Source organism: Hirundo rustica, chromosome 14 (assembly GCF_015227805.2).
Source record: "Hirundo rustica isolate bHirRus1 chromosome 14, bHirRus1.pri.v3, whole genome shotgun sequence".
Lineage (NCBI taxonomy): Eukaryota > Metazoa > Chordata > Aves > Passeriformes > Hirundinidae > Hirundo > Hirundo rustica.
Window position 1 is genome coordinate 9151569 of NC_053463.1, and position 13743 is coordinate 9165311.

General features: G+C 40.8%; 1 protein-coding gene across 6 annotated transcripts in view; it reads left to right on the forward strand.

Annotated features, from left to right (window-relative positions):
* LOC120759056 (core histone macro-H2A.1) overlaps positions 1–13083 on the forward strand; it is a 42727-nt gene extending 29644 nt beyond the window's left edge. For 2 of the 6 annotated variants that reach the window (XM_040077920.1, XM_040077922.1), the window contains exons 6-9: positions 1283–1373; positions 5108–5197; positions 8246–8420; positions 12356–13083. In XM_040077920.1, the coding sequence (XP_039933854.1) occupies positions 1283–1373; positions 5108–5197; positions 8246–8420; positions 12356–12521 (522 nt within the window). In that variant the 3' untranslated portion in view covers positions 12522–13083. Of the gene's footprint in view, positions 1–1282; positions 1374–4549; positions 4652–5107; positions 5198–8245; positions 8421–10705; positions 11939–12355 lie in introns of those variants that run through there. The other 4 variants (XM_040077918.1, XM_040077919.1, XM_040077923.2 and 1 more) reach the window with 3 other exon arrangements.
* The last annotated feature ends 660 nt before the right edge of the window (positions 13084–13743 follow it).

A 13743-nucleotide genomic window follows, 5' to 3' on the forward strand; every position in this document is an offset into this window, starting at 1 on the left:
AGTTCAAAAATTTTAAATTCTTTTCCATAATGATCATATGTGACTGTTAGCTATTTTGGGGGGTTTCTTATTTGGATACTTTGAGGACTAAAATACTTTTTTGCCAGGTTTTTCCTCAAAATAAGCAGTTTCTCCATTCTACCTGCAATCTCAGGGGTTTTATTTTGATACTTAAAGTAGGCTTAAAAATTTTGGAATGGGCTTATTACATAATGAGCTGTCCCCAAATCTTCCATGCCTTGATTTGATGTTTAATTCAGTGGATAATTTGTTTCCATTATGTTTCAATTCTTCCCTGTCACTTTTACATTCAGCTGGAAACAAATACTGATATTATACCAAGAGTGAACTATCATGGGTGGAGAATCACTTTTAAAGCTTTTTCTCTTGTTTCAGTTTGATAAGAAATCACAAAATCCCTCTTTAGCAGAAGTTTATTCTTCAGTGAAAGAAAAATTGCTTTTCATGCATTATGTACTGCTGTCCCTTCTTATTTGAGTATTCCTTGTGCTGTCTTTTTTTGAAACGTCCTTAATGGAATACAACCCATAATTCTAATACTGCTGCATTTCCTGTGGGAATGTAGAGAAGTAACTTAACAAGAAAAATAGTCTAAGAAAGCTAATTTTTATATCAGCCTTTCTTAGAAGTACATATATTTCTACAAGTGTCTTAGCCATTCCAGCACATAATTAAAAGATATGCCTTACTTTTAAACTATATGAACAATTATTTGTATTTTTTAAAGCAAATTCTGTACAACCCCGGCTGTGAATACAGTTTCCTACATGTGAAGGAAACTGGCATTTTTAGAAGCAAAATGATGAATAGCTTTCCATATGAAAATCAGCGCCTGTCAGCTTATTAGGGCTGACAAAATGGAGAAACTAATTATTTTGTTTGGCTTGATGATGCTGAATTTCTCTTTTTTAAACAGATTCCATATTTTAATGTCATGCTCTGTGGGGAACTGGTTGTTCTAGGTTTCTGCAAAGTGAAATGGGGCATTAGCTGATTTTAAAACTTTGGAAATGATCTCATGTGATTGCTCTGACTTGTCATTTTAACATTTATTTGATCATGTCATACTCAATATTCCTCCTCCTGCTCCCTACACCCCTTTCTCTACACACACCTGCACACACAACTCAGCCTACTCCTTTGGCGCAAGGTTTGGAGATGTAAAGGTAGGAAAATATGGACGTTGGTACATGTGTAAATGTAGAGCCTGTGCTGGGTCTCTGTCCAACGTGGTTGATATACATCTGTTTACCTGTTGTAGTTGCAAGTTGTACAGGCTGACATTGCCACGATCGACAGTGATGCTGTCGTTCACCCGACAAACTCTGACTTCTACACCGGTGGTGAAGTAGGTAATGGCAAGTTCAGTGCTGCGGAGTTCGTATGTGTGTGCATGGTCGATCAGCAGCCACCAGCTTGTTGTAGCTATGCAGATTTGCATTCATTTCTCACTTCCAGCAGTCCCGACTGATCATAACAAGAAATGAACAATTATAAACCTAGTGGGCATTTTTGGTTTTTATTGCCAAATCGGCCTTTCAGAAGTAACAATGGAGTGCACCACCAAAATGGTCTGAAGCGCAGGAACAGTGCGTTAAATGCAGGCACCTGACCAAGGAAAATGAATTATGACATTGTTGGTTTGACATGTAAAGTGCCTAGTTTGAATGTGGTTTGAGTATGGATCCTTAGATTTCTAACCATGTACACCCTCTCCATGCCGAGTTTCAGATGTTCACATCTGGATTCAAAGGCTGGATCTAATCTGTCTGTATTTTTCAAACTCTTAAGATTATCCTTATGGACTGATGAGCTTCCTAGCCCTGCTCCATGGTCCTCACTCCCACAAGCCCAGGCTAGTGCTGCGCACACGTTGGTCACCTGAGCTACACGGAGAGAAGGCACGACAGGAAACAGGACAGATCTCTTAATTCAGCCTTCTTAACTGTCCCCTGAGTAACTCTGCTCCTAGCCCTTCTCTTACCCCTCCCACGTACAGAATTTTGAAGGATTTTATAGAAGGGTAGGAGTACTTTGATTGAACTGCCTTGGTAATTTGAGAAGGCAAATCAGAATTTGGGCCAAATGCAGAAGTTGCTGGCAGTGCTTAAGAACAAGTCAGCTGCATCTCATCTTGACCTCACCATCACTGTGAGAATGGGCTCCCCAGGCCTGAGGCCTTGTTCTCAGTACTGGCTTGGAGGAACACATGTCCTGCACTGCCTGCTTTTTCTGAAAGGGCTGCTCTCTGAGTAACAAGCAGAGAAATGTAGCTCTGGTCAGTCTGTTGGGGCAGAAGCACTGTGACCTTGCTGGCTAAATAATATGCAAAGTGTCATAGAAGACACTCAGTGTACCTGAAGAATACGCTTCCAAAGTCTGTCAGACCCATTTAGCCAATGTGCCTGTCTCCTACCCTGTGGCCAAGAAATGCTTTGCTACCCTGCAAAGAAAATTGTCTCTTGAAGCTGGACTGCTTGTTCCTTAGTGTAGGTTCCTGTTGCCTCTGACTGCTGTAAGAAAGAATAGAAGTGCACAAATGCTTAGCTTCCAATGATTAACTTTTACCCATCTAAATTTTTTTAATTTTTTGTTGATTTTTTTCCCTAACAATTTAAATGTATTGAGGGCTTATCCTGAGAATTTTAGATCCTAAATTTCTGCTAACGCTGTTTTCAACACTGATACCAATGCCTGCTTGGAAAGCATGAGATAATGATCTTATTCTCATGGGAGTGACACATATTTATGCCTGTGAGCAAATAAGCTGCTAACCTTGAGGCTGTGAAGCAAGACTTCCATGAAGAAACTTGCTAGTGTAGTGGAAAATGGTTAAATACAGTCTGTCCTTTGCCAGATTAAGCTAATTTACAACATAGATGTCAAGTATGATTTCAATATAAACTCTCACTATTAATCAGAAGAAGAACATAATTGGGGAGTAAATGCAGAATCTTTCACTCATTCATACCAAATATTACTTTTTCTCTTCTTTGTACCAGATCTGCAAGAAGAGAACTCAGTGGAATAAACTGACATGGTTGTGCATTGCTTTTAATTATAAATTAATTCCCAGTAGAAGGGAAAAAGCTGATCCGTCTGGATTGAATTAAACCAAACTAGGCTAAATTTCATTAAATGTACAACAGCTTCGCAATGGCAAAGAAATGACCTACTTAATAGAACTTTGCTGTTCTAGGTTCTGTACAAGGCTTAATTATGTATCCCCTTAAAGGGGAAAATTAAGGATTATGAATGTCACGGGTTTTAGGACTGATCAGAGTTCATGGACTCATGGGGAATATGACTGGCATATATATAAATATAAACAGGAATGATATGGAATTATATACAACAAGACTATAACTAGAATGGAAGGCTGTTTCATTCCCTCCCCATCCCTTCCCAGTCAGGGTGATTTTATTCCACCCTGGAGTCAGCCACATCTGCTGGATGGGCTCGGCAAAGGGCGCAGGGTGTTGTGCTTTATTCATTGCCTTTGAAGGGCAGAGTGCTTCCAAGCACCTCAGTGCTGCTCTGGGTCTCCTTTCCCAGCACTCTCCTAAGACACCTTGCTGCTACAAATAAAGCCAACACTGTCTTTTCTAAGAGATTTGTAATGTGGTCCTCCCATGCAGTTGCACTGGGATAGGTAACTTTAAGTTTCAGAAAATTCTTAGGAGTTTGGCTGAAGTATTTATATTTAAAAGCTTATAAATGAGCACAACGAGCAAATTACACTCTGACCCACACAGTCTGACCTTGCAATCCAGTTTTTGGCAAACCCTGTTGTGAACTGGTTATGAAAATGCCAAAGGAAAGGCATAGCTTTTGTAATTGTCCTCAGCCACTAACAAAATAGACTCAGGGTCACGGAGTCAGTTTTTGAATGGAAAAAAAAATGCATTGTTTTCAGCTTTTCAGTTTGGAAGAAATTTAGCAAAACAAAAGAAAAGCATCTTGCAGTCTTCTTAGTTCCTAGAGCTGTAACCTGATTTAGTAACCAGAATCTTGGAGGAGGGCCTCTGCTTCCTGGAGCATATAGTATGTGCACTTCCATCAGAAATTGCATTTTTTTCTTTCTTCATCAGTGGAAGTAAGGGGTGTCACCAAATAAATGTCTAGATCTTTAGAGATCCTAGTTCTTAATTTTTGGAAATCAGTTTTCAAAGCAATATCTCAAATCAGAGCCTTTATGATATCACTGCTTTTTACTTATTTACCTTTATAATTAATATGCACACTGCAAAATTATATGGGATGCTTATGTAGTTAGGAAAATGCTTCTTGGGCTGTTTTTTTCTTTCATTAATATTTAAAACTAGAGCTGCAAAATAAGATCTAAACCATTTAGTGATGGACTGCCTTTGTAAACAGCATACCTTTTGGATGCCCTGACACACTGCACAGCTCTTTTCCTCCCAGAATGACTTTGTCCAGCTCCTTAGTTGTAGTTAGAGAAGTTCATTGGAGGAATGTGTTCCTTAGAGATTCTCCTTATTTCTGAGGCTCTTCCTCTCGGTTAAAGGTGGCTCAACAAGCTGGGCAGTTACCAAGTAAAGCAGCCCGCTGCACTCACGAGACTGTTTCATTCCTGGGGCCACCTGTTGGGGTCAGGGACCAAGATCAGGTGAGTTTCAAATTCTTATTGTGGCAAATGGCTCTTTAAAACAATTTGTAAGAGAAGAGGGGAAATGAATCCTAGGGGAAGGAATTACGAACCTTCAACCACTGTTGAGCTAGCACATTCTTCTGGAACATTTCACACTAAGAGATGCTCATGAGAAGGAAGGAGGTAGGGATGTCATGTCAAATGTTTTTTGACAGTAAATTCAAGTCTGAGAATGTTAGCAAGGGATACCAGCGTGAGGTTTTTGGGTTGTTAGGGTTGTCTTTTTGTTCTTTCTGTTGTTGTTGTTGTTGTTTTTAATGACTAGCTAATCCTCAAGTCCCAAAAGGTTTAGATCTTACTTTGCAGTCCCCAAAAAATGTTTGGGCAGAAAACTCTAGAGCGATGTAACAAAAGCAAATGATGAGTCACGTGGCTGCTGAGATCAGAGGAGTAAACTAACAATTCTCTGTTCAGGGAGCACTTTGGAAAAGAAAGGCGGCAAGGAGTTTGTGGAAGCCGTCATTGAGCTCCGCAAAAAGAACGGGCCGTTGGACATAGCCGGAGGTGAGGCTGCGCTTCGGGACCCCGACCCCGAGCTCTGTTCACACAGCCCAGCTCCTCCTGCAGCAGCGCTGGGGCTCTGCTGTGTGCAGGCAGCTCCCAAGGGCTCTGTGTTTGTGTTCTCCACAGTTAAAGTGCACACATTGCATCTCTAGTAACCTTTACCAAAGCACCTGGGGAGTGGGCGGTGCTGCGGTGTTACAGTAGAGCCAGGCTGTTCGCAGGTACGTGCGTGCACTCTCAGTGTTGATCATTAAGGCCGCAGTTCAGAAAAGCAATTAATGAGATGCTTATTTTTGAGTCTTACTCTGTTAAACATCTGCTTTGCTGAAATGCTGCTGACTTTCACTGAACTTAAGCATGTGCTTAAAGTTCAGCATCTGCTTGGGTACTTAGTTTAATCAGTGCCAAAATCATCACAGTAAAAGCTTATGACTTTTTGATGCCTAGTTATCAAAATTTATGTAATATCGGAGAAAAATCTACTATGTGAGTAATAAAGTTTGATAATGGCAATATATAATTTTACACCATCTGTGAAATTGCTGATCCATATTGTTCATATAGAAGGCTGATTCTGCCATCTGTGTTTATGCTATAAAAATAAATACAGTGCGCACAGTTTTGTAAACGAATCCTAACTACAGCCGAAGGGGAGATGGAAGAATTCAGCTCTGACAGGAAAAATTACAACTGTTTACTTCTAGAGCTTAATACTTTGGGGGTTTCTCCCTTGCTTTTTAAAAAATTTAACAAGTTTTTCTTGGAATTTTTGTTCTGCAAAAATATGCAGAATCAATTACTCGCTTTTTTTCTTTTTACTAACTCCTATACAAGATCTCTTACCAGCCCAAACCAAATAGGTGGGAAGTTGACAAGAAAAGGGTTTTTTCCTCAGCTGTTAGCGCATCCCTCGGATCTGTGGGTTGTTTGGCAGTCTTACTCCAGGGCAGCTCTGCACTGCAGTGGGATAAACTGGCTGCTGGGGACTTGTTGGAGGACTCCAGAGCAGAACTAATACATCCATTTTTTTCAAACCTACATACACCCAGTTTTCAGGTTTCTCAATTCTATGGGTGTGCCTTTAATCCACCCATAACCAGAATGCTTACCTGGAATGTGATAGCACAGAATGAGTCCATAGTTGGCTTTCTCTTTCTTGCTTCCCATTTCAATGCATTTGCATTTGAAGTAAGGGGCAGCTGCTCTTGGTAATGAACAGTTGTCTTCATCAGAATCCTAATGAGTTAATTAATGACTACCTCGGAAAACACTCCCTGAGAAGTATTAAAGTTGTTCATGTGTATCAATACAATATTTTATTCCTTCAGGATGGGGATGATATCCACATTTCATATCTGACGAGAGATATGTCAGCTGCTTTTAATAGATTTTTCTTGGATTTATGATGGATTCTGAATCTGCCAACGTTTTAGTTGCACATTATGACAAATTAACATTGCCTAACACTGAGGCTATTCAGCATGTTGGGACTCTGCAAACCCATAAGAACATAAATGCTTGTGCTTCCATTGTCCTTCAAAATGTTCTGGTTAACCCCTGGTCAGGATCCATATGACAAAGTCTATTTTCTCTTTCCTGCAGCAGCCACAAGATAGTATCCATATGTGATGAGCATGTGCCAAGAGTTACTTCTACTATACTTCAATAGAAAATGCCTCATAAACATTCCAGAATGGAGTAGAGGATTTCAGACCTCTAAGCACCTTTGCAAACCTGATTTTTTAATTTTTTAAAAAACTTCTTGGTATTTTTATTATAGTTTTGTGAAGACATAAGCTGCCATTTTATACCATTTTATACCTTTTGTGGGGTACTTTAGGGACTGACTCTCTCTGAAGACTCACTGGATGCTCTTGTGAGATTTCAGATAGAAGTTTTTGTTCCCTCAGCTTGTGATTAGGTAGTTTGCTTCCCCCCACCTTTGGTTTGTTAAAAAAAAAAAAAAAAAGTTGCAACTTTTTATTTGCAATCACAGCCCAGTGAGTTCGGAAATGGCAGAGATCCTCTTACCCTGGTTTCTGGCAGGCAGAGCACGGTCTGTTGTTGCTCTGTGATGGAAGTGGTGAACCCAGAATGTGTTCTTCTGCAGAGAAGGAGGCCTCTCATCTGGAGAATCCCTGCCTGTCACCAGTTTGTAGGGAGGGTCTGCTGCACCTTCTTAGTCCCCACATGTCCATGATAATATTGTAGTGATAAGATACCATTAGCATGGTAAAAATTCTTCATTTCTTTGTACATACAAGGCCTGGCCTGTTGTTACACAAACAGCGTGACTCAAACACTGCAAATCTGTAAATGCATCCTCTACCCCCTCTGTCAAGAATGTGTTGAAAGAGAGAGACTAAGCCCAGCATTGTTCAAGTGATCTTGGATGACCTGTACACAGAAAAGCTAAAATAAGGCCAGGCCCAAAGTCTTAAGATCACACAAAATGTCTTTGTTATAGTTATTCAGAGACAAAGCTGGAAATAAAGCCAGAATCTTAATTCCCTTCTTTTCTATCCTTCCTTTGGGGTTTGCAGAGCACTGGTAGCTCTGAACTGCTCCAGTTTGGGCTGGAGTGTGATTAGAAGCCAGCTGAACACTCTGTACATTTAGCAGGAGTAGCTGAAGGTCACTGGAGTTGTAACTCCTTGTGCCTGTCCAGCATCCTGGCATTTACTGTATCTCTGCAGTAAACCCAGCCAAACCTTGTCTGGGTTTGGGTTCTAACAGATACTGCCCTTCTCCTTACACAGCCCTCAGTATAAATATGCTTCCTTTGATGTCAGCTGTGAATTCTTGCTCTCTCTCAAGTAAGCTCGATCCTAGCTATGCTTTATAAATTATCACAGCAAAATGCAGATGGAAATGGGAAACACAAAGTCTCTGTAATCATGTTATATTTTAAAGCCGTGTGATTTGTAATCAAAAACATTCTCAGGGGCTAAAGGAATGTCTGTTGACTGTTAGCTATTTTAATCACATGTACACTCCTTTAATCCTAAAGAGAGGAAAGTAATTCTATTTCATTTCAATTCTTCCTAGCTGTTGTCAGCGCTGGCCACGGACTGCCTGCGAAATTTGTGATCCACTGTAACAGCCCAGGTTGGGGCTCAGACAAATGCGAGGAGCTGCTGGAAAAGACGGTGAAGAACTGCTTGGCTCTGGCTGATGAAAAGAAGCTGAAATCAATCGCCTTTCCTTCCATTGGCAGTGGCAGGTAAGGCTGTCAGGCAAACCCGATGCCAAACAGGTCACATTCTCTAAGTGCCATCTGGTATTCCACTCCCTTCCCGTGTACAAAACACATTGCTGCAATGCTGGCTTTTCTCTTCCTTGTTTAAATCAGTTCCCTAAAAGAAGAGTTTCTTCTAGGTTTGTTCAGGCAGTGCATGGAGCCTGCAGTGTTTTCCTGAGTACTGGTTTAGTGTTGGCAGATCTCATAGTGATCCCTACAAATCTTAAAGCAGGCAAATGGGATAAAGAGCATAAAACAAACTTTCATGAGAATATTATAAGACTTCTTTCAGACTATCAGTTCATTCATATAAATTGGAGATGTGGAAAAGAAGAACATGAAGAGAAGGGGTCTCTTTTGCCTGATTTTAGTGTGTAATGAAACTTACCAGCCTTACAATGGTCAGAAGCCATGGCTTAGTGTTTGTTTAAGCAGCAAACATAAAGTGCCTTGATTCTCAGGATTTGCAGAGTCACTTCAAGCTTTCATCCAAAATCCATAAGCCGAATTCCATGCAGTTTACATCATGGGACTATTTCATTTAAAAAAAGAAAGACCTTCAAAACCCTTGCCAAGGTTTTGAAGCCTCAGTCTAAAGTTCAGGTCGTCTGGCTCTGTACAGTGTTCTCAGTGCCTTTGAAAGTCAGATGATGTTAAGAGTCCCAGTCCAGACTGACTGCAACCTTTAGTCTGAGGCTTCTGGGTTTGGGGTGCAGAGGGAGGTTGGGAACACGTAGCCCTCACTGATGTCTCACTAGGAAGACCAAGGGCCAGATCTAGGCTGAATTACACAGTTGTGTCTCCTAACCCTGAACAACTGACTCCCTTTGAGTTTCCCAGGAAAGAAGTTGGCTGGTGTACAACAAGAATATTCTTCCTATTGTGCTGTGTTGCAACACCAGACTAATTCTTGCACATTCTGTGGGCTAGGGCAGAAAACAGTATTTGAGGTTTTGGGTGAATAACAAGAAATAAAAGTTTCATTAGGATGCTAAATTTAAGCAATGTGCATCATACAAATCTCCAGCTAAGGTTCATTTGCATAGGTGTCATTTTAAGGAGATAACTTGAGCAAACTTTGCAGAGGAGTAGAGAAATAGAGGAGAGGGTTCATTGTAACCTGTTGGATTAGCTGTCAGGGTCACAGGCTGGTCAGTACTAAGAGAAGCTTGAATCACTCTCTGGGAGAAACTCTATTCCTCCACAGAATAATGTGGAGAGTGCAGAGTGACTGTGGAATTGGTTATGTAAAAGTGGGACCATGTAAAGTATCTTCCACATAGCCCTGTCTGTTCTGGATAGCTCCCAGAAAAGAACCATTTCCAGCCCTTCCCTTGTTGTGAAGTACATGATTGGTACTGGAAAATGATGAAGCCTTGAACAATCCTCAGGATTCACATTCTGTTCTGAAATCTGGTTACTGATAGGCAGGATCCTGGGCAAGTCCTCCCCTCGGCATACACGTCATTCTTACTTCAGCCAGTTGAAGTGGTGCTTTTAAAAGATGGAGAGGCATCAAAAGGCCTTGAGTAATATATGAGATTATGTATTTTTCCTTTTTTTTTTTTTTCCTTAATTGGAGATACCCGAGCATAAGTTAATTTTGGAGAGAACATAATATATTCTGACAATACTCTCGACTTGTTTTTATAAAGTCAAAAGTATTTAAAAAAGAAAAAAGTAAAGCTTTAAAAGATAAAAAATGCCAAAGACACCACATGTATGCAGCTGTTCTAGTACAGGCATCTGTCAAGCAGACATCACCCAATAAACCCACATAAACAGTTTCATTCTCTTTTATAGTTGAGGAATGGGATTACATGAGGGCAGTTCAAATAAATCACGAGGGGAAATAAAATAGCATACTTGTAGCATTCATTGGGCCAGATGCTCAGCTACAGCCAACTTATGGAAAGCACAACTTGGGTGCTGTTCAGAGGTAGCCTGGAGTTCAGTCTGGTAGGGCCAGGAGGAGGAAAGGGAAAGGAGAGTTAGGGATTGAACAGGAATCATCCTCTGAGAAGGGATTTCATTCTGAGGCTCTGACTTTGATCTGAATTGACACTGGTTTGGCCAAAATCCTAAACTGCCTTTTCACAAGAATTTAACTCAGACCTATAGATCAATGCATAAGGCTTCTGTTTCTTGCAGCCCGCACATGGCCATCAGGCCGGCACCTTTCTGCTGATTTTTCTGTTCTCTTCTGTTTCTTTTGGGAGAGGTGTCCTGAGCAATGGATTGTTATCAGTGTGTCTTCCTTTCACCAGGCCACTCTTCTTTCATGTGCCTTGGTGTGACCACCCTGCCAGAACACTTGAAAGCTGTGTGACTTCAGAGGCTCCTGAGAACAGTTCAGAAACAGTTACGTCCCCATTTTGATGCCCTGCATGATAGTGCAGGAGAAAAATTCCTGGAAGATCTCTTCACTCTATGCAAGGACGCAGCATTCATAAGTAACCTGCAAGTGCTCAGGCGCGTGGAGGCTGCTGACTCCTAAGCAGCTCCTGTGTCAAAACTGCTCTCAGTTGATTACCTTCGCACACAGCTGATAATGCCTGACCGGCTCATTTGGCTTTAGAATAGTATGAGCTTTGCTCAAAATGCTTTTCCCTTTGTGGAGTTTTTTGGGGTGTTTTTGTTTTTTTGTTGTTGGTTTTGTGTGTGTGTGTGAGTAATAGCACATTACAGACAGGACTGACACAGAATTGCTCTCCAAGAATATTTTTTGGTAAGGTAATGTGCAGCAAGTGGACCATGCCACAGGAGCTGCCCTTCACATTTGGTGTGTTGCAGACAGCAAAGAGAAAAAGAAGAGATTACAGCAGCATTTTGCTACCAGTGTGGTGCTTCAGTGAGCAAGTGCTGAGAAATGTTCACCTGTTAGAGCCAGAGGTGGATTTAGCCCAGATTCTTTGAAGTGCTCACAAAACGCTGAGGAGCTCATCCATCAGTGTAGTCCGTATATTATTTGTAGTATTAATAGTACAGACTTTATAATGGGGAGTATTAACTACCAGGTATCTGTAAGTGCCCGTCAAGGAACCAGGTGATGTGCAACAGGCTCTTTCGGCTTCTTTTTGGGAGCTACTCCTAAGAGAGTCAACTCTCTGACTCACCTCAGACTGACTATGGAGTGTACATCACTGAGGCTGGGGGAGGGCTCAGAATTTGGCAGGGTAAAACCACAGTCTGGGTGAGTAGCAGTATTTCAGGACTAACACAGCAACAGAGTTCAGGCCATGTTCCAAGCAGTTACCAGATGTAATTCCAGGAGTTTGCCATGACCTCTAAAATTCGGGTCATAAAGTTCAGGTCATAGCTTTGTTAAGACCATTCTACTTGTGCTTGACTTGTTTTAAGATTAATCTTTAAGACAAGGATTCCTAGATAAAAATATGAAGAAGTTTATAAGAAGGGTTATCAGGTTAGGTCCTGTAAAGTCCTGTGCTTAGTTACCACTAGTAGTGGAAAGACCATTTTGTACTTCGGGTTTTTTCATGTTTCATGTTCTCTATCACATTCTCTGTCCCTTTTTACTTTTCTTTAAGAGATTTTTTGCTTTCAAGACAATTTTAACTTTGCAGCTCCAGCACATACACTGCTTTCCAGAACACAACAGGCTTTTGGTTTACTTACCTGTTAAATGAGAATAATTGACCCATCAGGTATCATGAGGTTCAACCCATCAGTTTGTGTAGACTCATATTTTGGGAATGATGTGCTTCTGTTTGAGCATTTTAAGTCTTGCCTAAATCAACAAGATTGTAGCTTCTAATTCAGACTGTAAACACTGGCTTTGCAGCTTTATTTACCATGAGGTGTTGGAGAAAAGCTGGAGCCTTCCCTGGGAGGTTAAACCATCAAAAGTTGGTTCAGCAAATCTTGATTTTCTTTCTTTTTTCTCTCTCTCCTTCTAGAAATGGCTTCCCAAAGCAAACAGCTGCTCAGCTGATCCTGAAAGCCATCTCCAGCTATTTTGTGTCAACGATGTCCTCTTCAATCAAGACTGTGTACTTCGTGCTCTTCGACAGTGAGAGTATAGGGATATACGTGCAGGAAATGGCCAAACTAGATGCCAACTAGGCCTAGAAAGCTACAGTACCAGCCCCCTCTTCCACCATCAGCATCCCCAAGTCCTTAACTCATTGTGAGGCAGAGCATCCCTTATTTTAAATTTTGCTCATCTAGGGAAATAAAGGTGAGGTTTTTGTTGTTTTGTTTTGGAATTTTTTGTTTGTTTTGTTTTTCCTCTCTAAACTGTTTTATGTTGGCACTGATAGTTGGCATTACTGCTGTTAATGCATTGTTATACCAGGCATTGTCTGAAGTTAGTGTAATCTAGAAGATTTTATAGTGTTATTTTAATGAAGTATGGATTGAAGCAGGAAGCTGTTAGGAGTATGTAGTCTTTTACTTGTGAAAGAAACAGGCCAACCCTATTTTGTAACTGTGTTGTGGTGCTTTATCAATACATCAAGTGGCGTTCCTTTCATTTTTTAAAAGAACAGATGCTATAAACCTAATTTGTGTTTGTTTATTGTCTTAATGATTCTGGAAGAAAAAAAATGCAGAAACCCTCTTGTCCTTAATTATATTTACAATTTTGAAACTGTGTGAATTGATTTAGTAAAATGTTTGAACTGTTGCTTTTGGTGTACTTCGATTGATTTTTCCTTTATTTTATTTTTTTTTTTAAGTTCTGAAAAGTTAGCTCTGAGAAGGATGAGAGCAGATCAGAATCCGTGACCTAGCAGCTTGTTTGGATATGCTGGGCACCTTCCCTGTGCTGGCTGCATGTGAGTGTGCTCAGTGACACTCAGACATGGGATTTTTCCAGGGAGTGTTCACACGTCCCAGTTGTTGCTTCAGATCCTCCTGTTCAGAATGTGCCCTAATTGCCTGCTCAGTTTGGGTGGTTGAAGCCTTTTAGAGCAAGCAAGCCCTAAGATTTTTTTGAACTCTTTCCAGTCATCTAATACTGGCCTGTTTGAAGCTACTTTGTATTTTTTCCAAATATTTATGAGCCCTGTTTGTAGTGGTGACCCTGTTCTTTGCACAGCTGAAATCCATACCAACGTAGACCTTTATGGAAGCCACTAGCATTTGTACTTTGAGAAAAAGTTACGCTGTTAAAAGCTGTTGCATGTGGATGCTGCTCTGTGGGAGGCAGCTCTTCCTTTGAAGTTTTTAGCTGATTTCTAGGTAGGAGGCATACGTTTTCCATCTCTGTTGAAAACTTCATTTGCTGATGAAAGAGTATTTCACATCCAGTCTGGATTGGCCCAGAGCAACAAGCAGACCAAAT